The 22675-nt window shown below is 50.1% G+C and overlaps 1 protein-coding gene across 4 annotated transcripts in view; it reads right to left on the bottom strand.

The window, feature by feature from the left end:
* Positions 1 to 22675, bottom strand: part of TPCN1 (two pore segment channel 1) — a 73090-nt gene that overhangs the window by 46983 nt on the left and 3432 nt on the right. Inside the window, exons 2-3 of one of the 4 annotated variants that reach the window (XM_011928684.1) lie at positions 21959 to 22051; positions 20283 to 20519 (exon numbers count right to left, since the gene is read on the bottom strand). The exons of 1 other annotated variant lie outside the window; for it this stretch is intronic. In XM_011928684.1, coding sequence (XP_011784074.1) covers positions 20283 to 20519; positions 21959 to 22049 — 328 coding nt within the window. In that variant the 5' untranslated portion in view covers positions 22050 to 22051. Of the gene's footprint in view, positions 1 to 2969; positions 3064 to 20282; positions 20520 to 21958; positions 22052 to 22675 lie in introns of those variants that run through there. 2 more of the 4 variants (XM_011928686.1, XM_011928687.1) reach the window with 2 other exon arrangements.

Below are 22675 nucleotides of genomic sequence, written 5' to 3'. Positions count from 1 at the left end.
GCCAGGATGGTCTCGATCTCCTGATCTCGTGATCCGCCCATCTCGGCCTCCCAAAGTGCTGGGATTACAGGCTTGAGCCACCGCGCCCGGCCCCTCTTCCCCACTTATGAGGTTACAGAAGTAGCCGGAGAGGCAGCGGAAATGCTCCCACCCCGAGTGCTGCGTTGTTCCCGCTGAAGGTATGCTCGAAGGCTCGGCAGCTTCCTGAGGAGGACATTTCGGGCCCAGGAAAGAGGGAAGGCAGGGGGCAGAAGGGGCAGATCAAAGGGGACAGGGCCGATAGCCAAGTCCTGGTGAGTCAGGGTGTGAACCGGTGAGTGCAGATGGAGTGGTGTCTGGGAGAATGAGCCTCTGCTTGCTGGGGAACCAATCCCGGCAGGCCCAGCTTCCTCGAAATGAATACCCTCCATGTGGGAAGTAAGAGGGCGTGCAGGGGCCCCAAGCTGCCCTGAGAGGTCAGCACTATATGTGAAGCTAGAGGACAGTCTGCCCCACTGAAGCCCATCGTGCCCACCGGGTTGGCACCAGGACGTCTACCTGGGCAGCCTTGAATGCCAACAGTTGTTCGCACCCACCTGCTCTAGTGGCCTGGTGCCTTGCTCTGACCTCCTACTGCCCACAGACCCTACGCAGAACCTCCTGGTCAACGATTAGCACTCACATCTTTGGAGTACCAGGCACAGAAAACACGGGAAGCATCCTAGCCAACAAAGTGACCATGCAGACTCACCCCGCATCACCCCAGTCCAGCCCCTTCCTCTGTGTGCCAGGGCTGGCCCTCTCCAACCGGTGCTCATTACAGACTACGGAAGAAGCAACACCCGTGGCCTCTGACCTTGGCACTGTTCTCGCCCAGAGCAGAATGGGTTCTTCCAGGCCAGCCGGAAAGGCAGGGATCCGGGCACGCCGCAGGGGTCCAGCTCGAGGAGAGAGGATGACCTCACCATGGGGCTGTCAGGGAGCTGGCCTCCACTGCCTCCTCCAGAAGGCCTGCAGCTAGCCCTTGCCTCTGCATGTTCACCTTTCCTGGAAGGCAACCGGGCCAGACATGGGAGGGAGGGAGGGAGGGAGATGAGCAGCAGCATGGGCAGGTGGGCAGGATTTGCAGTCTCCCTGGCTCCTGCAGCCAGCAAGCTCCACACGCAGGTTTCAGAACGGACCACAGGAGGCTGACCAGGAACACTCTTGGCAACCAGGAAGATTGTATTCTGCATCTCTGCTCTGGGCCTCTGGGGAAAGTTCCACGAAGGGAAACATTTTGTCCTGCCCTTCTGGTGCACTGGGCAGACAGCTCTCTTGGGAAAACCAGACCAAGAGGACAGGCACAGAGTTTCAGGCCCGCAGACTTTGGCCACTAAAGATTTATATGGCACCAGCCCCTTAACTTCCCTCCCTGAATCCTGGCAATCAGCCCGGAGGAGAGAACATAAAACCACTCAGAGGAGGGGAAGGAGTGGAAAGAAACAGCTGAACTGACAGGCATGAGAATACAAAACAACAACCCAAACCCTGACTCAAAGCAGGAGAGACATCCTGGTGCACAGGACAGGTGGACAAACCAGAATGACCTGTTTGCATACATGGTAACACTCCCCCATGCTGATGTCACAGGGATGTCACAGGGCCCAGACGCACCCATGAAACAGCTGGCTGATTTGCACGCCACATTGGAAATGACCCTGCGGGAATCCAAGGTTTCTGTTTGCTGGAGCACAGCATGCAGCAGCTTCCTGGTGGTGCCCGATAAATAGAAACAGTTTCCATATGCCGGCCATACAGATGCACTGGGGAGGAGCAAGAAAGAGTGGGCAGGAGGGGAAAGGCTTCCACGAGCCACCTCCCACCCAGCAAGCGCAGGGGGCAGCCTGGGCGGTGTAAACCACTGGGGCCTTTCCTGGGTGCCTGGGCCAGAGATTGCTTTGGATAAAGGGCCCCTGCTGGCAGGAAGCTCTGATCAGAAAAAGCAGAGAATGACTGTTCTCCGGAAGGGTGATACTGAGGGGCCTACCTCAGTATCTAACCTCTCTCCTTTTCAGTCTCATTTTCTTTCTTTTTTGGAGACAGGGTCTCACTCTGTTGCCCTGGTTGGAGCACAGTGGTGCAATCATGGCTCACTGCAGCCTTTACCTCCTGGGTTCAAGCAATCCTCCCACCTCAGCCTCCCAAGTAGCTGGGACTACAGGCATGCATCACCATGCCCAGCTAATTTTTTGTATTTTTTTTGTAAAGACAGGGTTTCATCACCATGTTCCCCAGCCTGGTCTTGAACTCCTGGGCTCAATTCATCCACCCAGCTCAGCCTCCCAGAGTGTTGGGAATACAGGCATGAGCCACCGTGCCCAGCCTCATTCTCATTTTCTTAAACACACACAACCTCACACATTCTCGAATGCACACACACACACACCCTCACACACCGTCTACGAGACAAAACGGAACCCTGGACACCCAAGTTCACTCCAGCTATGCCGCCTCCCCTCCCCCTAGTTCATGATCTTAATCCCCAGAGCCTCAGTTTCTTCATCCAGAAACTGGGACCGGTGCCAACCGTGCTCTAGGCATCGCAGAAACAAATGCGAATACCCACAAAGCACTTGGAGCCCTCCAGAAACCAATGCCTACCAGAATGACAACGAGCAACCGCCCCGCCGCTTGCCAGTTGTCACTGAGAGCCCCACTCCATGGGAAAGAGCTCAAAGAGAAGAGGAAAATAAACCAGAGTGACACTGATGAGTTTTCCAGGCACAGCGTCGCCACCGTGCTTCTGTGCCGGCTGGCTCTTCAAAGGCCCCCAGATAAAAATCTAGCATGAGATGCTACGCCGAAAGAAAGCAAAATGCACATCCCCCTGCTCAGGCCTTCTCTCTCTGATAATTGGTTGCAAGATGGTGTAGAAGGTGGACCCGCATTATCGACACATGTTAGTAAAAGCTCCAAACCCAAGCAGAGTCCTGGGCAAATACACTGACCTCCAGAAAGGCAAGAACTGGCATGGAGCCCTCCCAGTTGAATTGCTGGCCTCCAGCCCAAAATCTGTTCTGCCAAAGGCTTAAGCCAAAGGAGAAAAGGAAAAAAGAAAGGCTCAACGGGGCAGTACCATGGGTCAAGCTCTGTTCTAGAGGGAGGGACTCTGGTGTGAAAGTCTCTGTTTCCGGCCACCTGACAGGGACCTAAGTGGCCAAGTCCAGAGGGATTCACTGTCATCCATGAGGTCAGGCCCAGGGAGCCTGGAACTGGCAGGGGATGGGGCAAGGAAGCGGACAGCAATTCTATAAATGGAGTGTGAAAGACGTGGAAAGGCAGGAGGGGTGCAGATCAGAAACAGGCTCTTGGGAGTTGGGGGACAGGGAAGAATGTAGGCAGGGAGAGGGGCTGGGAAATGAGCACATCAAAATCACTGGGGGCAGTGACTGCAGCCTGAGATGCTCACTTCCTAACTGTCCACATGAGAAACTCAGCGCAGACATCCTAAGGTTGCAAACATTGCCTCGAGAACACCTTTCTAATCTTTTTTTTTTTTTGAGATGGAGTCTCACCCTTGTTGCTCAGGCTGGAGTGCAGTGGCACAATCTTGGCTCACTGCAACCTCTGCCTCTCAAACTCAAGTGATTCTCCTGCCTCAGCCTCCTGAGTAGCTGGGATTACAGGCACTCGCCACCACACCCAGCTAATTTTTTGTATTTTTAGTAGAGACATGGTTTCACAAACTTGGCCAGGCTGGTCTTGAAATCCTGATGTCATGTGATCCGCCCACCTCGGCCTCCCAAAGTGCTGGGATTATAGGGATGAGCCACTCTTTCCCATGGAGTGGGGTTACAGGCATGAGTCTGTGCCCAGCTTCTAGTCTTAATAAATCACATGGTAATTTTGCAGAGAAAAAGGGAGGATGTAGTTGTTTTTTTTTTTTTTTTTTGAGACACAGTCCTGCTCTGTCGCCCAGGCTGGAGTGCAGTGGCGCGATCTCGGCTCACTGCAACCTCCATCTCCCGGGTTCAAGTGATTCTTGTGCCTCAGTCTCCCAAGTAGCTGGGACTACAGGTGCCTACCATCATGCCTACCTAATTTTTGTATTTTTAGTAGAGATGGGGTTTCACCATGTTGGCCAGACTGGTCTTGAACTCCTGACATCAAGTGATCCACCCACCTCAGCCTCCCAAAATGCTGGGATTACAGGTGTGAGGCACTGTGCCCAGCCAGATGTAGTTTTAAAAGGCTGACCGCCTATATACAAACACACGTGGTTTAATTTGAGGAGACATTTATTCAGCACTTACTGTATACCAGGCATTGTGCTAGGTGCTGGCTTAGAAAAGGTGAAACCATGGCCCTTGCCCTCATGGAACTCTCCATCAGTGGGTGAAGAAGGATCGTGACTCTGGTGCACTGAGATCTAAAACAGGCTGGGATGACAAGGGCCCTCTGTGGGGGCTGGTGGCCAGTGGCAGGGAGGAACTCAGGGGATGCCAGGGCTGGCATTTCAAGGATGAGGGATGAAGAGGTTCACAGGGTGGACAAGGATGGGGTGAGTGGCACATTCCAGAAACAAGGATGGTCATTCAGAAAGCACAGAGACTTGAACAGCAGGGCACATCTGGGAAACTGCAGAGGGTTCCGTAATTCTGAAGCTTAAAATGCCAGAGACCAGTGACCAGGATGATGCAGTGGACAATGGTAACAGCTGCGGCTCGCACTCAGTACTTACCACACACCAGACCCGGTAAAGGCTTTACGTTAATTAATTATTCTAAGCGTACAAAGGCCCTACAAACAAGGCTTGATTATTATCCCCAGTTTACAGAGGGGGAAAGTAAGGCCCAGAGAAGCTGAGTGACTTGCCCAAGGTCACAGAGGGAGGAAACGACGGGCAGCCAAGCCCTTGCCTTTCCCTCCACTATTTCTATAAGGCTGGGGTGTAGGCCAGGTAGAAAGCCATGCTGAGGGCCTGGACTTGAGCCACTGGGGACTAACAGTGTGGAGCAACCTGACCGGGTGTGCTACTTGGAAAGACACAATCAAAGAGGTCAGTCCTGGCTAACTCCCTAACCCATCTGCAAACATTCTGCACAGGCAAAACCGCAAGTTCCTTTTCCCAGCGGAGCCATGGCCAGCTAGTGTTCGTGAGGCAGATTAAATGGCCAGGGGCCGCCACGGTCATTTTTACTGTCTAATCCTCCTTCCTGAGATGGAGAACTATGTCTCGTCCCTACGGCATGCTCCATGGTTTGCCAGATGTCCATCGGTAATTTCTTGGTGAGGCAGGACATGACTTCTTCTTTAGTCCATGAATTTCAAGACCCAACTTGGAATTGTACTTCCTGCTCCCATGCCACTGAGTTTATTATGAAACAAAGGGCCTTCCCTGCCACTGCTCACTCACTCACTATTTATTGAGTACCCGTCATGTATAAAGTGTTTCAAATGCTTTAAAAAACATTTGTAAAGGCCCTACGCTTCCTGCTGTCACATACACACACACACACACACACATACGCAGAGGCACGCAAACGCCACTGTTTACCCAGTGAAGAGTACAGCACCTGTGCGAACATCTGTTCCATATTCACTTGGAAGCATCTGAAATGCTAATTGTGAAACACCCAGGGACAGGGAAGGGAGCTGGAGAAGAGTAAATGGAGAGTAAAGGCATTTTTCACTGTGTACTGGTGCTCTGTGGTTCCCCTGCAAGAGGTCAGCAGAAAGCCATTGCTCGGAAGAACAAGTTTGGCTCGAGACTCAAGCTGCGTGAAGGCCACTGATGTGTCAGCTGATGGCATCCACTCAGCACAGATCAAACGTCCGCTCTAGCCCTTAACCAGGAACACCTGCAGGCTGGCTGGCCCCGGCTTCCATGAACACTGGCCACGCCCCAGCACCTGGATCTGCTGCTGCTGCAGGCAGCTTTGTTCAGAAGAAGAGCAACAAGGGGTGAGGCGACCATGAGGCACGGGCACCTTGGGGAAGTGACAGCTGGGGGATAGCTACATCCCACAGAGAGCTTGATGGCCTAGGCCTGCCACTTCTCCAGGGCCCCGAATTCCTATGCAGTCAGTGGCCAGGCACTGCTTTTAGCCTTCCCTTCCTTTTGCTTCAGTTTACCTTTCTGTCGGTGGGGAAGGCAGCCCCAAAGAAGCACTGTGAATAAAGGAAAATACAATGGAAATCAAGAAGCTACCCTAAAGAATGAGCAGGAGTGGCCGGGGCAGTGGCTCACGCCTGTAATCCCAGCACTTTGGGAGGCTGAGGTGGGCGGATCACCTGAGGTCAGAAGTTCAAGACCAGCCTGGCCAACATGGTGAAACCCCATCTCTACAAAAATACAAAAATTAGCCGGGCATGATGGCAGATGCCTGTAATCCCAGCTACTCGGAAGGCTGAAGCAGGAGAATTGCTTAAACCTGGGAAGCCGAGGTTGCAGTGAGCCAAAATTGTGCCTCTGCACTCCAGTCTGGGCGAGAGTGAGATTCTGTCTCCAAAAAAGAAAGAAAAGAAAAGAATGAGCAGGAGATAGAGCTGCTTGATTTTTAATTAATTCTCCCTGCAACACAACAGGAATGGTAGTCAAGGAAGTTAACTACCATCCCTCGACTGCTACAACACTTAAGAATATGCAAACTACCAACTCACATCCCTTAAGAGGAACCACAGGAACGTGAGAACGGAGGAAAGGTTCACATCCTCAGTGCAGAAAGTCCTTCAATTACCTACTCATGGGCTGAGACTCTGACTACAGACATTCATATACTGATTTGACAGATGAAGAAACTGCAACTTAGGAAAAAACAAGCTTAGCTTCTCATTCAAGGATGTTCAGCTATCAAGAGATGATGCCAGAAATTCAACCCCATCCTTTGCAGTCGACTGAGCGACACTCAGAAAATGTTCAACTGTTGTAGACACCAGCAGGTACCATCACCCCTCAGCAGACACACATTCATCACTGTCTAAGAATCTCCCGAGCCACTTCCATTTCTAGACTTCTGTGTCTCCCTACACTCTGGACGATGTCTGGTCTCCAAGAGGAAATAGAGAAAAACAACATGCAACAAAATCAAATGGGCCAACTAGGCTGGAGGCTGAGTGGACTTTAGCACTCATAAAATCTGTGCCCTGTTGAAGCTACCAGACTGGCTCCAGGCTGTGCAGTAAAAACTGCAATTCCAAACAACCAGGCAGGCCAGCCAAGTGTGAACAGCCGAGCCCGCAAGAAGACAGGCCCCTCGAGAGTCACAGAGAGAAGACATCACGCTTGTCGACGACCACCCACAAGTGAAAGGCAGCGCAGCCGGCAGCTTGGAGCAGCTCCAAGGCATTAGCCAGCACTGAGCACAGGTTGCTCTGCCCAAGCTGGTTTTCAGCAAGTGCTGAAAGAATTAGGAAAAAAATAATAAAATCCCAATCTAACAAAAAGAGAGATAAAAAAGAGAGATGGGCAGTCTACAAATGGTAGGGGGGTGACGGGGAAGCTCAGAGGGAAGGAAGGTGGGGATTGAGCACCCGGGGCTAATATGGCTATTACAGGACATGTGTGGGCTCCTGGGGAGTTCAAAGCTGGAAGCAGAGACCTAAACATCCAAAAAGCAGGCTGTTCCTAGGGCAGCAATGCCATGCCCTGCTGGGCTACTTCTGATCTGATCACATGTGAATGAATCTCCTTGTCACCCTGTAATGGCTCCAGGGGCTGGTTTAGCTGTGACAATCACCTGGGACCCTGGATGTTTTTGGAAACCAGTGACTCACTCCCAGATATGCAACTTCTATTATGCCTATTATTGTGCCCAGAGTATGTGCCCAAAGGTCCCTGCCTTTGCAAAACTTGTATTACCAGAAAGAGGCACAGTTGTGTAAAACATCAGCACCTAAAACAACAGCCATTAACACTCAGGCATTATACCAGGTTAGGCCTCTACCTTCCTGCCCTGCCCTGCCTAGTCATCTCAAACAGGCATCAGCGAGACACAAGAAAGAAACTCATAAACTGGGTAAGCCCTAACTGGGGGGACCAGGATTCCCAAAACCCTGCTTGATGCTGGATAAACAGAGTGGCTATGATTCACACTATGAAAGGATTATTTGCCAAACCTAGCCCTCCCACCTATATTTTATTTTGAAATATATATGTATATATGTATTGCTAGAGATAGAGTCTTACTCTGTTGCCCAGGCTGGAGTGCAGTAGTGTGATCATGGCTCACTGCAGCCTCAGACTCCTGGGCTCAAGCAATCCTCATGCCTCAGCCTCTCAAGTAGCTGAGACTACAGGTATGCACCACCACACCTGGCTAATTTTTTTAACTTCTTTGTAGAGATGGGGTCTCACTATGTCGTCCAAGCTGGTCTCAAATTCCTGGCCTCAAGAGATCCTCTTGCCTTGGTCTCCCAAAGTGCTAGGATTACAGGGTGAACCACTCGCCTGGCTCCCACTCATATTTTAAATTACCTAATTCATCAAAACTCCATTTTCTCACAATCCATCATGGCACAAAGCAAACTCTGATTCAATCATCAAATCGACTACATCCCAGTGTTGGGGAGCGAGTGGGTCTCTGTGCACTGAAGAGCAGAGAATGAGGTGTAAACAGCACACATGGAGAAGGAGAGGCTGTGGAAACACAACCACTATTCTCAAGGGTTAGGGAACGCTCTAAAGGCCTTCAGCTAAAGAAAACAGGAAGGGCCAGGTGTGGTGGCGCATGCCTGTAATCTCAGCACTTTGGGAGGCCGAGGCAGGTGGATAGCAAGAGATAGCATGAATGGCTCTGGGGAAGACTTGGTCATTTAAGGTAGCAAAAAAGGACACTCTAATATACAGCTACTAGATTGCCGCCAGGCAGGGGCCACACCCACGTGGCACTCACAGGACATATCTGCAAGTCTAGATATCTGCAAGTCTTCCAAATGCCACTGAAGCAGGAAGCCACCAAAACTAGGAGGTTCCCCGAACCCCTAAATCATGTTTTTAAGGGAAAAAAAGTGGTACTGCTGCTGGAGTAATATAATGCTCTCTGCTTGCTTCTACAGCTAAAATATGTGGGCAAAGAGATCAGAATATTTTTAATAATTTGTCATCCATTAAATACCCAAGCTGTATTCCAAGATGCCAATTCCTCAATACCAGAAGTGTGGCTATGAGGATAGGTTTCTCCACTAAGTGGGAAAGGCAGAACATCAGGGCTTTATCGTGAAGGAGGATGATAAAATGAGAGGTAGGCTGCCTGTCTGAACAGACTAAGAACTTCCTGATCAGATGGGTTGTTCAGGAGAATGTGTCAGTGCACTGGAACAAAGCAGGAACTTATCTGCCAGAAACAGCCACATCTTTTTTATTCAGGAGAGTGGCCCTGGAACTTCAACGTACTTTCTGATCCTAAGAGCTGGGTGTGGTGGGATTAGGAAGGGCAAAGTGGGAGACGTGTGACAGGGCTGGGCACAGTCAAACATCTTCCTCCCATCAGCCCTGCTTTCCTTTCACTAGTTGCTTCCTCCGTGCCCAATACTGCTGGGATGTTTCTCATCAAAGAGCACGCTCCTGTGCCGGGCCCCAGGCCAGGTGAGCCTGTGGAAGTCCTCATCTGCTCAGCATTGTCCAGATGCTTCCTGAGTGCATTTTAAGAAGTAAGGACTGGCCAGGCATGGTGGCTCACGCCTATAATCCCAGCACCTTGGGAGGCCGAGGCGGGCAGATCACTTGAGGTCAGGAGTTTGAGATCAGCCTGGCCAATGTGGTGAAACTCTGTCTCTACTAAAAAATACAAAAAAATTAACAGGGTGTGGTGGTGCACACCTGTAATCCCAGCTACTAGGGAGGTTGGGGCACTAGAATTGCTTCAACCCGGGAGGCAGAGGTTGCCGTGAGCCGAGACTGTGCCACTGCACTGCAGCCTGGGCAACAAAGCAAGACTCTGACTCAAGAAAAAACAAAAAAAGAAGTAGGAACTGAGCTGAGCTTCCAGGACCTGGGGAAGTTCAGTGACTGGTCAGAGAGACAGACACAGAGAGAAAAATGCCAAGTCTGGCTCCTACTACTGCAGAACAGCCTGGCAGTTTCCTCTCCATCCACCTCCCAATCTCCATCAGTGGGTCTGACCCCAGAGTTCATGTAACCACACCCCAAATCCAATCTGCCCCCAGCACGCTAATCTCTGGCCCTGTCCAGGGTGAGAGTCTCAGAAGAGTTCCTATTTTTTTTTTTTTTTTTTGAGACAAGGTCTTGCTCTGTCACCAGGCAGGCTGGAGTGCAGTGGCAATCTCAACTCACTGCAACCCCCTCCTTACTTCAGCCTATGCCATTTCCTCTCCCTGGGATGTTCAGTACCTCTCCCCAGCACCCCAAACTCCCACCTCTTCCTAAGTCACACCTGTCCATAGTTGATCTTCTGCTACTCCCCTGGCTGAGCTGCGTGGTCTCCAGCCAAAGGGCTGTACCGTCAGAAGTCAACCAGGGGCTACAAACTCAAATGCCTACAGGCACCAAGCAGGTAACAAACATGGGGCGCTTGGGCATGCAGACTCAGATGCCAAGCTGTATCTGCATAGCAACTATTTGGTTACGCTGCCTCTTAAAACACTGTTCAGGCAAAAACACAACGGGTACCCCGTGTCCCTGGGCCACCTCCACACTGCCTGGTCTTGCCATCATTGCCAACTGCTCTTGGCAGGGCAGCATGAATAAATTTTCAGACACTCTCCTGAAAAACAATGGTCATTCCCCTGCTTAAAGTGCCCTGGGGCTTTTCCACCACCCCAGGAGGAAGGTCCAGCTCCTCTTCAGTATGGCTCTAGGAGTGCAGGCAAGGAGACCCTCAAGATTTGGATCCAACCTTTCTCCCCAACCCTCTGACTCAGGTGCCACCCACTCCAGCACAGGTACCCCTTTCCTCCCCTGTTCCTTTCTTCTGGCAGAGTCTTTCACTTCCTGTTTATCTCCTTATACCCTCAGCACACTCAAGCTTAATCCAATCTCTAAAGCCAATCTGGATGCTACCCCAACTCCTCACCACGCAGACCCACGCCATCTCCTCCTGCCCCTGTCTTCCACCTTCTTGGGAAGCCATGCCCACCTCCCCTAAACCCTTCTAGAGTTATACACCACAAAAGCAGCATGTTCTATACTCATCTCACTGCCAACCAGACCAAGCTGTAACTACATTTGACGCACTTCTTCTAACTTCCAGGGCAGCTGTTCTAAGTCCTAAATGTGCGGCCATTTTAATAACTCGACTTAGTTTTTCAGTTGACAAGGAAGTGACAATTTAGAGAAAAAAGAAGATTAGCTATTAAACCACTATTTTTCCTTTTTTTTTTAAACCACTACTTTTTAAAAAAACTTCTAATGCTCACATGAATGTTTATTATACATCTCAAAGTCAAACCTAACAACAACAAAAAAAGGTGACAGCCGGCCGGGGGTGGTGGCTCACACCTATAATCCCGGCACTTTGGGAGGCCGAGGCGGGGGGATCACAAAGTCAGGAGATCAAGACCATCCTGGCTAACACAGTGAAATCCCATCTGTACTAAAAATACAAAAAATTAGCAGGGCATGGTAATTTTTTACCACGGGCAGGCGCCTGTAGTCCCAGCTACTCGGGAGGCTGAGGCAGGAGAATGGCGTGAACCCGAGAGGCGGAGCTTGCAGTGAGCCAAGATTGCGCTGCTGCACTCCAGCCTGGGTGACAGAGAGAGACTCTGTCTCAAAAAAAAAAAGAAAAAAAGGTCACAGCCCGAATCAAATCACTTCAGGGGTCCAAAATGGCGTAGGATGAAGATAAGAAGGAAGAATGTAGAATGAGCACTCCCTAGACTCATGTGAACCATAACAAAGAAGGAAAGAATCACCAGGAAAGAATGATGCAGGGTTTCCTGGGAGATGCGCCCACCTGCCCTGGCTTCAGATCTCCCTTTGCCTGGCCTGGCTTGACCCCTCCACCCTGCAGCCCCAGCTTTGATTCCAAAGTCAAATGAAATCTGGTCTTTCTTTGGGTAAAGCATTTAGTGGCAAAGAGGAGACTGCCTGACCTGTTCTGATTCCCACTGGAAGCCACTGGAAGAGGAAGATAACCTCAGGGGCCATGGAGAGTTTGTTGGTTGGTTTTGTACTCTTTTCCTTAATTTGAAGTAGTCTTCTCTGAACAGAAAACAAAGGGTGAATCGGTATGTTCTATGTCAGACAGAGCAGGAGCAGCCTACTGACCAGATTTCACTCAGCTGGCTACTTTGAAGACATATATGAATTTGTTGCCACTATTTACGAATCAAAAGACTTTTGATTAAAAATATAGGTTCTAATTTCTTTTGAAAAACTGGCAAATGTGCTAGCAATCAGCCTGTGATCCTATACGACAGCGATTAGCCAGAGTAAGTCACAGTGTCCCTTCAGAGAGTGCACACTGTCCCCAGCATGCCCATGGCCCGGCAGGCCACATGGCGGCCCAGCTCTCAGATTTTATGCTACGACCTTATACTTCCTCTGAGCCACAGCCTCATGACTGGTGTAGGGAAAGAACTGCACTTTTTACAAGGAGATAAATATCTCCAACAAAAAGTAAACAAGGCGTAAGGGCAAAAGGCAACACAAGCACCAGTGGCTCCAATTTGGTTATCTGGCTCAGTCCAGGGACTTCCACCAGGCAGGTCCGGATATGGGGTCACCTGCCACTGGGAGTCAACAGCCTCAAGGGGTCACTGCCCTCAGCAAGCCCACCTGGCCTTGGGAGTTTACCTTCATGCCCCATTCCAAACTCCTCCTCCTCATCCTTCCTCTCCCAGACCCAAATCTTGACTCCTGAGAACTCCCATTTTCCACCCAAATTTTCTTGTTCTAACCACCATGATGGAAAAAGCAGCCAAATGTCTCTATGCAGAGGAAGAATCCGGGAAAGGCATGCATTGCGGAAAAGCCTGGTTTCCCCAGATGGTGAGAGCATGGCTGTCCTCTGTGGTGTGGTGTTCACTTCCCCTGTCTCGGAGCTTCTCTGGGATGATCCAACACAGCTTCACAATGAAACACCATCATTTGTGCTATTTTTACAATATGAAAGGGAGTTCCAGGTATGGAACTCCATTTAGAATAACTGCCTTGGAGGAAATAAAAGTTTAATTTAAAAAAAGGATAAAGATAGAAACCAACTTCCTTTTGGGAAAGAAAGAGATTCAGCCTAAAATGCTACCTCTTCCACAGAGCTCTACCTCACGGTGGGGGGCATATTAGGTAAGAGACTAGTTCTGGAGTCAGTAGACATGGGTTCAAAGGAAGTCAAAGTGGCTTCGTGACCTTGGGTAAGTTTTAAACTCTGAGAGCCTCCGTTTCCTCTTCTCTACGATGATCTTGAAAGTAACGGCCTCCCAAATCTACTGTGAGGGAGGACCAAATGATAGACAGCAGCACAAAAGTGCTTTGGGGCCGGACGCAGTGGCTCACATCTGTAATCCCAGCACTTTGGGAAGTCGAGGCAGGCAGATCACGAGGTCAGGAGATCGAGACCATCCTGGCTAACACGGTGAAACCCCATCTCTACTAAAAAAGTACAAAAAATAAGCCAGGTGTGGTGGCGGGCACCTGTAGTCCCAGTTACTCAGGAGGCTGAGGCAGGAGAATGGCGTGAACCTAGGAAGCGGAGCTTGCAGTGAGCCGAGATTGCACCACTGCACTCCAGCCTGGGTGACAGAGCGAGACTCCATCTCAAAAAAAAAACAAAAAAAAAACAAAAATGCTTTGGATACCGCCTGACACACAGCGAGGGCTCAACACCCACAGGCCATGATTATGACTGCACATACTCTGACCCAGGCACATACCCTCCCCAGGCATACCTGCCTGCGGGGAGAAGGGTGACAGTCAGGGGATGCCTGAACCAGAGGATTCACGCTAGCCAAGGGCAAGAATGGAGAGCTGCCCGGGGCTCCTGGAGCAGGAAGGCAGCATGGGGGCTGTCTCAAGACTGATATCACTCCAGGTTTGTTCCTGGGCTACCTTGCTGTCATTTGAAACCTCCCCCGCAGAGAGCACTGCAACCAGATGCCCCCAGCGGCACGCTGCTGTGAGCCATCTAAGCCCTCCCATATTCCCTCCCCGATGGGGAAGCTGAGAAGTTCCCGGTTCTGGCTCATGAAGCGCTCTCAGAGCAAACGTGAACTCAGCCCTCCCCAAGGCGAGCGGGGAGGAGCGTGGCAGGTGCTCCAGCCCGCACCCAGCTGCCACGACTGCCATTTAGAGCGGCAGCATCTTGTGTGGGGGGAAAGGGGGACGGGAAGAGATGGCACCTCATGGCAGGGGGCCTAAGGCAACAGACAGGATCCCTCCAATGAAGAAGCAGAGGACTGAGGAAGTGAAAGCTCCAAGGCTCGGCTGCAAGGTTCCTGCCCAGCATGCTGGATGCTTACTCATTTTAATGGCGCCACTGCTGGTCTGGTGACACCCAGCGCTCTGCCTTGGCGAGGCCCTGTAAAAGCCAGGGGAATGACTCCAGTGGAGCCACATGCCCAAGCTCAGTGGGAGCCTGTGAAAATCAAATTGCTGCTTGGTCTCCAGCTGCTACACGGAGGCGTCCCAGCTCGGCAGGGGCCACCTGCTGTGCCAGGAGTGAGGCAAGAAGGATCTGAATCATGGCCTGAACCTATGCTCATGGAGGATATTCCAAGAAAGCCCAGTCTCTGGCATGATAATAATGCCTATGACCGGCTGAGCACTGACCATGTGATCACAACAATCTCACTCAATCCCCCGCAACGACTCTACTGGTGGATGCCATCGTGGTCACATTCTACAGATGAGCAGGCTGAGGCCTGGAGCAGCTAAGCACTATACTCAGCTCAACCACTCCACCCACCATGGTATTACAAGTGACAAAAGCTGTGCAAGCCCCTTGGGCTTCTTCACTCTTTGGCAAGTATGCTGGGGACATCTGGTCAGAGACAGAGCCACAGCACAGATATCAGTGATGGAGTGCATGCCTCGGGGTGGATTATCCTCTGGTGCCAGCTGGTGAGGATCTCTCCCAGCTCCTCCTGGTTACGGCGGCCCTGAGGCCAACAGCTCTGGCCCACCTTGATTGAGCCTGGTGCCAACTCACTCTGGCTGCATGAAGACCCTGAAAAGGGGACCAGGGTGTAACATGGGGGCCCCTGCCAGGGGGCAGGGATCTTCCACATTGCTGAGGTTGCACGGGGTCTTAATGAACTCCTGATGGTGTGCCAGGCATTGACATGAAGGAGGGAGAGGGTAGGCTTTCTGCGCTGTGACCTTGGGCCTTAGCTGCAGGACCTGTCACCTGAAAACCATAAACAACCCGGCACCAAAGCAGAGACCGAGCATCCTGCTCAGACCTCAGCCAGCCCCACCGAGCCCAATCCTTCCTTCACTCAGAAAAGGCACATGGTCCAGCCCATCTTAGGCAGCGGCTGGCATTAAAGGCAGGGAGGGAGAAGGCAGAGCTGAATCTGACCAGAGGTACCCTGGGAAATTCCTTGGACTGCCCACTATGTTCAGACTCGTCCTGATTCCCTGAATATGGTGGGTGAGACCACCGCCTGCCTCATGGTGTGGACTGTGGTCTGTCTCTAAACCGCTCTAACAGTGGCCCCGCTGACTGTTTTCAAGGTTATTCCTAGTTTCCAGGCTTTAAATACCTCTGCTCATACCTGCCTCCTTTATCAACCTGACACCATGCTGCCTGTGAGTCATTCATTAGCACTGCAGCAGCCACGCTTAGAGCCCAAAGATGTCTGAGTCTTGGATTAAATCCACAATTGCCCATATAAGGAGAAAAATCCAAACCCTCCAGTTTCCTACAGGGATAAGGCCCTCACATAGGGTTAAAGGTCACAGGCAGCACAACCAGATTCCTCAGCCCCTGCCTCTGAAGAAGGGATAGGAGTGTGATGGCCTGAACTGTGTCCCCCTCAAATTCATAGGCTGAAGTCCTAACCCCCAGTAGTTCAGAATGTGACTGTGTTTGGAGAAAGGGCCTTTAAAGGTGATTAAGGTAAAACAAGGTCATATGGATGAGCCCTAATCCAATAGGACCGGTGTCCTTATCAGAAGAGGACACACAGACTCAGGGATAATCACGTGGGGACACAGCAAGAAGGCAACCATTTGCAAGCCAAGGAAAGAAGCCTCGCAAGAAACCAAACCTGCTGTCACCTTGGTCTTGGACTTCCAGCCTCCAGACCCATGAGAAATTAGATTTCTGTTGTTTAAGCCACCAGTCCATGGTGTTTTGTTAGGGGTGCCCAAGCAGACATGGAGCGTGGAGGTACAGTGCCGAGAAAGCTGCTGGGCCAAAACGAAGGCCAGGCTTGATGGTGACTCAGCTTTGGAAAGCTTGCTTCGTTCCCAGTAGCCCATGTTCATGTCACTGCCAACTCCGAGGATGGCCTGCATCTGCATTCTGCCAACTCCTTAGTACTTCAAAGGTTTACAGCAACCAAAGACAAAGGTCAATGATGGCGGCCACCAGGACACTCAGCTGTGCTGAGAGCAATGGGACTCAAAGCAATGGTGAGGAGAGGCGGCAGGAGGGAGGCTGCCCACCTCTAACTCAGGTCCCCACACCGCCATTCCCATGAGCTGCAAGGCCCCAGAAATCCAAGTACATTGATTCTGATCACGATTTGTTGAGTACCTGCATATTGTGGGCATTGAGCTATGTGATACAAAGATAAATGGTCCAGGTATGGTGGCTCATGCCTGTAATCCCAGTGCTTTGGGAGGCCGAGGTGGGCAGATCACTCGAGGTCAGGAATTTGAGACCAGCCTGGCCAACATGGTGAAACCCTGTCTCTACTGAAAATACAAAAATTAGCTGGGCATGGTGACACGTGCCTGTAATCCCAGCTGCTGAGGTGGGAGGATCACTTGAACCTGGGAGGTGGAGGTTACAGTCAGCTGAGATGGTGCCACTGCACTCCAGCCTGGGTGACAGAGTGAGACTCCATCTCAAAAAAAAAGATGAATGGATTTCAGGGCCTAGCTGGTGATCAGATGGTTAAATGTGTAATTACTCCACCATAATCTACTTGTAATAATGGAAGCCTAATCAAGATACTGAAGCAGAAAAGGGTAGTGAGTAATTAGCTCTGTCAGGAAGGGGAAGTTCAGTGAAGGCTTCAAAGAGATGGTGTTATCAGCAGGATTTTCCAGACAGAACTGGAGGCCACGAGCAAACAAGAGGCTGAGAAAGGGATTCTAGACCGACTTGCCAGCAAGGTGGAGAGGTTTAAGAATGCACAGGGGATTCACCAAACTAAATGCAGTATGATGCTGTGGACTGAGGCAGGAAATGGGACCGGTCAAGCAAGAAGGCACTAGAACACGCAAGGCTTCATCTGCCAGCTGAAGAGCTTGCCCTCCCCAACACCCCCAGAGGGATGGGAAAGTCCCAGGAAGCTTTAAAACAGGGAAACAACCAGGGTGGGCTTGTGTTTTTAGATGGACTCCTCAGGGCTGGATGCAGTGGTTCACGCCTATAATCCTAGCACTTTGGGAGGCCAAGGCAGGCAGATCACTTGAGGCCAGGAGTTCAAGACCAGCCTGGCCACCATGATAAAACCCCCATCTCCACTAAAAATACAAAAAAAATTAGCCGGGCGTGGTGGCTGATGCCTGTAATCCCAGCTACTTGGGAGGCTGAGGCAGGAGAATTGCTTGAACCCGGGAGGCAGAGGTTGTAGTGAGCCGAGATTGTGCCACTGCACTCCAGCCTGGGTAGCAGAGCGAGACTCTGTCTCAAAAAAAAGGACTGAAGGACTGCTCCTCAGACAGCAGGGACAGGGGGACACTGGGGTAGAAGGTCAAGGCCAAAATCCAAGCACAAAATAGCAAAGGCCTACTATGCTAAGGCAGAGCAGGCTTCCTCTGAAATCTCTTGTTTACTTGCACAGGTCCTACTCTTCTTCCCAGTCAGGCTTGGTGAATTATACCGAGTCACTGAGGTTTTAAAAAACAACCCAGTAAGAAGTTGAGAGAGGAAACTAAGATGCTAATGTGCTGTGCAGGAAACACAATGTCCCTGGACCCCAGCAGTTGGTTATACATTTCTTTATTCTTGAGAAACAAACCAAAGTAAGCCACTAACTTTGCCAAGATAAAAGCAGCCTCGCTAGTGGCCTAGCCAAGGGGAGTCTTATTGTGTCTCTGGCCTACTTCCTATTCATCGATGTTCAAAGCCTGATCTTGACACAGGACTGGGTTGCTCTCTTGCCACTTTCATCCCACAGGAAAGCTGGACACCCCACCATCATATCAGGCACGTTGGAGGGACTTAAAAGTGACACTCACGATGACAGCCAGGACTCCCATTTAGAATCTTGAGCCTGGCTATTTCCAGACACAAGCCACACCCTTAGTAGGCCAACCACTCTCCCTCACTAGGAAGCATTCCTCTCTAAAGCTGAAACTGAGCCACAACCACTTTCATCCCTTTCCCCAAAGCACCTTCCACTGTGGTATGGGAGGAAATATCAGACAGGCTTTACTGCTTACTAGCTGTGTGACCTTGGACAAGTTACTTAACCTCTCTGAGCCTGTCTCTTCCTTTGCAAAATACAGATAATAATAACAACCCTATATTGGGGTTATATGAGGAGATAATATAAATGCTAAAGGCCTGTATTCGCCTTTTATTTTTTTGAGACAGGGTCTTGCTCTGTTGCCCAGGCTGGAATGCAGTGGTGCAGTCATAGCCCACTGCAACCTCGAATTCCTGGGTTCAAGTGATCCTCCCACCTCAACCTCCTGAGTAGCTGGGACTACGGGCATACACCACCATACCTGGCTAAGTTTTTAATTTTTTTGCACAGCCGAGGTCTCGCTATGTTGCCCAGGTTGCTCTTGAACTCAAAATCACTGGGCTCAAGTGATATTCTTGCCTTGCCCTCCCAAAGTGCTGGGATTAAAGGTGGGAGCCACCATGCCTGGCCTGTGCTCACATTTATTAAGGGTGGTGAAGAAAAAAGGAGAGGGAGGAGCAGCTGAAGAAATAAAGGAAGGAAGAGGAGAAGGGGAAGATATTCTGGAGTCAGATGATGCTGGGTTCAAATCTCTGCTCAACCATTTCCTGGCTGTATGACTTCAGACAAGTTACTTGACCTCTTTGACCCATAGTTTCCTCCTCTATAAAATAGAGATAATACTGCCTAGCCTTGCAAAGGGATTTCAGAAAGCAAACAGATAGTCTGAAATCGGAACCACTGCTTTCTCATCCCTGAGTGGCACTTGGGGAAAAATCAGGTTTATGTTCGAATCCTCCTGGGCAGTCCAGCTCTGCCACCCTAGATAAGGGTGAACACAGTGAAGCAAAGAGAAGCCTGTTTCTAGGCAGCCAAGGCTCCCCACCACACTCACAACGCTGGAAACACTGCTCTCCTTCATCAGTTCCCAGGGGAGGCCACCGAACTCCCTGCAACTCAACGAATTCTCCCGGACAAAGGAGACGGGAGAGCCTGGCTCGTCTCTTCTTGGCCCCAAACATCTCTGCCTGGCTGGGGAGCACTGGCAGATGGTGGAACATCCATTTGCTAAGCAGACTCTAAAGCACTGTTTCCCAACGTCTTAGGACCCTCCAGAAAAGGCGAGTTATTTTAAGCCTCTCCTGAGCCCAAGGCCTGAGCAACTGAAATAAATGGCTTCGGGATGAGAACCAGAAAGGTTTTCAAGGCCTCTCATTCTGCCAGAAGCACATTTAAAATTAAAAAAATTTAGAGCTCCTTGCGGCAATTGGGTTCACTTTGTGCTAGGCTTTGGTTCAGAGGAAGACAAAGCAAAACGCCAAGCCCTCAAATCAATGGATCATGACAAAACACTCGCCCTCTTCCCCGCTGTCCTGGGCAAAGGGGGACTGGACTGAGATGGAGCAAAGAGACATGGGCAGTGCTGCTTTCCTGCCAACGGTTTCAGATGGGGACAGACGGAGGCTGGTGTTGAAATCTGTTTCTTTTTTTAACAAGGAATGGGGCAGGGAAGGCAGCCAAAGCAGGTTGGCCTGAGGTCCCCGCCAAGCATCCACAGGCAGGCCAAAGTACCCCAGGTGCAAGGCAGAAAGGTGGAGAAGGGAATGAGACCATGAGGAAGGGCAGCAAGGCCCCTAGAAACACTGCCAAGCTGGGGGTGTGGAAGGAGAAACCCACAGTCTCCCAGGAGTAGTTTCTGTATCAGAACTTGGGGCTCAAACATGGGGCCAGGCAACAAGTTACACAACCCAACTATCAGACCACAAAGCGCTTATCACCTCTCAGCCTCTGAAACAGAAAAGCTGGGCTCCCCCCAGCCCACCCCACCATCTTACTTTTACTAGGTAGCTCTTCCTGGCCCAGGCCGTTGGAGGGAGCCAGTGGGGCACTGCCACCCTCGTCCAAGGTCAGGATGAGTGGCACGTCGTCATCCAAACTCACAGCCATGTTCTCTTCTCCTGTGGCCCTCAGGATATGATGTCCAGGGCTTGAAATAGTCTCTGGTTTGAGCTCCCTTTCAAAGCCACTGGGCCAGGGATGCTGCTCAGAAATTCCTCCATTAGAGGCATCTTCTAGGGTTTGGGAATTAAAAAAACAAAAGATAATTATTAAAATACAGCCATGACTGATTAATCTATTCTGAAATTAGATAGTGGTGATGGTTGCACAACCTCGTGAATAAAAAACACTCAAGTATACTCTTTAAAATGGTAAATTAGGGTCAGGCGCAGTGGCTCACACCTATAATCCCAGCACTTTGGGAGGCCAAGATGGGTGGATCACTTGAGCCAGGAGTTCAAGACCAGCCTGGCCAACACAGCAAAACCCTGTCTCTACTAAAAATACAGAAAATTAGCTGGGGTTGGTGGTGGGTGCCTGTACTCGGGAAACTGAGGCATGAGAATTGCTTAAACTCGGGAGGTGGAGGCTGCAGTGAGCAGAGATTGTGCCACTGTACTCCAACTTAAGTGACAGAGACCCTGTCTCAAAACAAATAATAAAATGGTAAATTATATCTCAATTAAATAAACAATAAATAAAATGGTAAATTATATCTTAATTTAAAAAACAATAATAAAATGGTAAATTATATCTCAATTAAAAAAATATTGGCCGGTGGGGTGGCTCACATCTGTAACCCCAGCATTTTGGAAGGCTGTGGTGGGAAGATCAATTAAGGCCAGGAATTTGAGACCAGCCTGGGCAATACAGCAAGACCCTGTCTCTATAAAAAAATTTAAAAAAAAAAAAAAGCCAGTTGGGTAAGCATACGCACAGAAAAAAATAAAATAAATATTTAAAATACAAAAATAAATAAATAAATAAATAAAATTAGCTGGGCAGATGGCATGCACCTGTAGTCCCAGCTACTCAGGAGGCTCACTTGAGCCCAGGAGTTCAAGGCTACAGTGAGCTACAACTGCACCACTGCACTCTGGCTTGGGCAACAGAGACCCTGTCTCTTAAAAAGTAAAAGAATTAGGCCAGGTGCGGTGGCTGACGCCTGTAATCCCAGCACTTTGGGAGGCCGAGGTGGGTGGATCACTTGAGGTCAGGAGTTCAAAACCAGCCTGGTCAACATGGTGAAAATCCATCTCTACTAAAAATACGAAAATTAGCTGGGCGGGGTGGCGCGTGCCTGTAATCCCAGCTACTCAGGAAGCTGAGGCAGGAGAACTGCTTGAACCCAGAAGGCGGAGGTTGCAGTGAGCTGAGATCAAGCCACTGTAGACCAGCCTGGGCGACAGGGCGAGACTCTGTCTCAAAAAAATAAATAAACAAATAAATAAATAAATTTTAAAAAATAGAATAAAAGAATTATTACAGTATAATAGCCTTAAAATATGGAGGGGGGGATCCTGCAAGAACAAATACTAAAAAGTTAAGGGTAATTCTGTCTGGAGAGTGAGATTAAGGCTAATATGTTCTACCTCCACTTCTCTTTACATTTATTTGTAAGTTTTGTAAAGACTTTAAAGAAAAAAAATAGGCTGGGCACAGTAGCTCCCACTTGTAATCCCAGCACTTTGGGAGGTCAAGGTGGGAGAACTGCTTGAGCCTAGCAGTTCAAGACCAGCCTGGGCAATGTAGCAAGACTCCATCTCTACAAAATAAAAAATTTAAATTAGCTGAGCAAGGTGACATACGCCTTTAGGCCTAGCTACTTGGGAGGCTGAGGTGGTGAAAACACTTGAGCTCAGGAGTTGGAGGTTATAGTGAGCTATGATCACACCACTGCAGTCCAGCCTGGGCAACAGAGTAAGACCCTGTCTCTAAAAAATAAAATAAAATAAAATAAAAGGCCGGGTGTGGTGGCTTACGTCTATAATCCCAGCACTTTGGGAGGCAGAGACGGGTGGATCACTTGAGGTCAGGAGTTCAAGACCAGCCTGGCCAAAATGGAGAAACCCCACCTCTACTAAAGATACAAAAATTAGCTGGGTGTGGTGGTATGCGCCTGTAATCCCAGCTATTCTGCAGGCTGAGGCAGGAGAATCACTTGAACCCGGGAGGCAGGGGTTGCAGTGAGCTGAGATGGTGCCACTGTACCGCAGGTTGGGCGACAGAGCCAGACTCCATCTCAAATAAATAACTAATAAAATAAAATGACAAAAAATACAACCATTAAAATAATAGGCCGGGCGCGGTGGCTCAAGCCTGTAATCCCAGCACTTTGGGAGGCCGAGATGGGTGGATCACGAGGTCAGGAGATCGAGACCATCCTGGC

The sequence above is a fragment of the Colobus angolensis genome, unplaced genomic scaffold, assembly GCF_000951035.1.
Source record: "Colobus angolensis palliatus isolate OR3802 unplaced genomic scaffold, Cang.pa_1.0 Scaffold79, whole genome shotgun sequence".
In the NCBI taxonomy this organism is placed as follows: Eukaryota; Metazoa; Chordata; class Mammalia; order Primates; family Cercopithecidae; genus Colobus; species Colobus angolensis.
The sequence above is the reverse complement of the archived record's forward strand: the minus strand, read 5'-3'. Positions and strand labels throughout refer to the sequence as shown.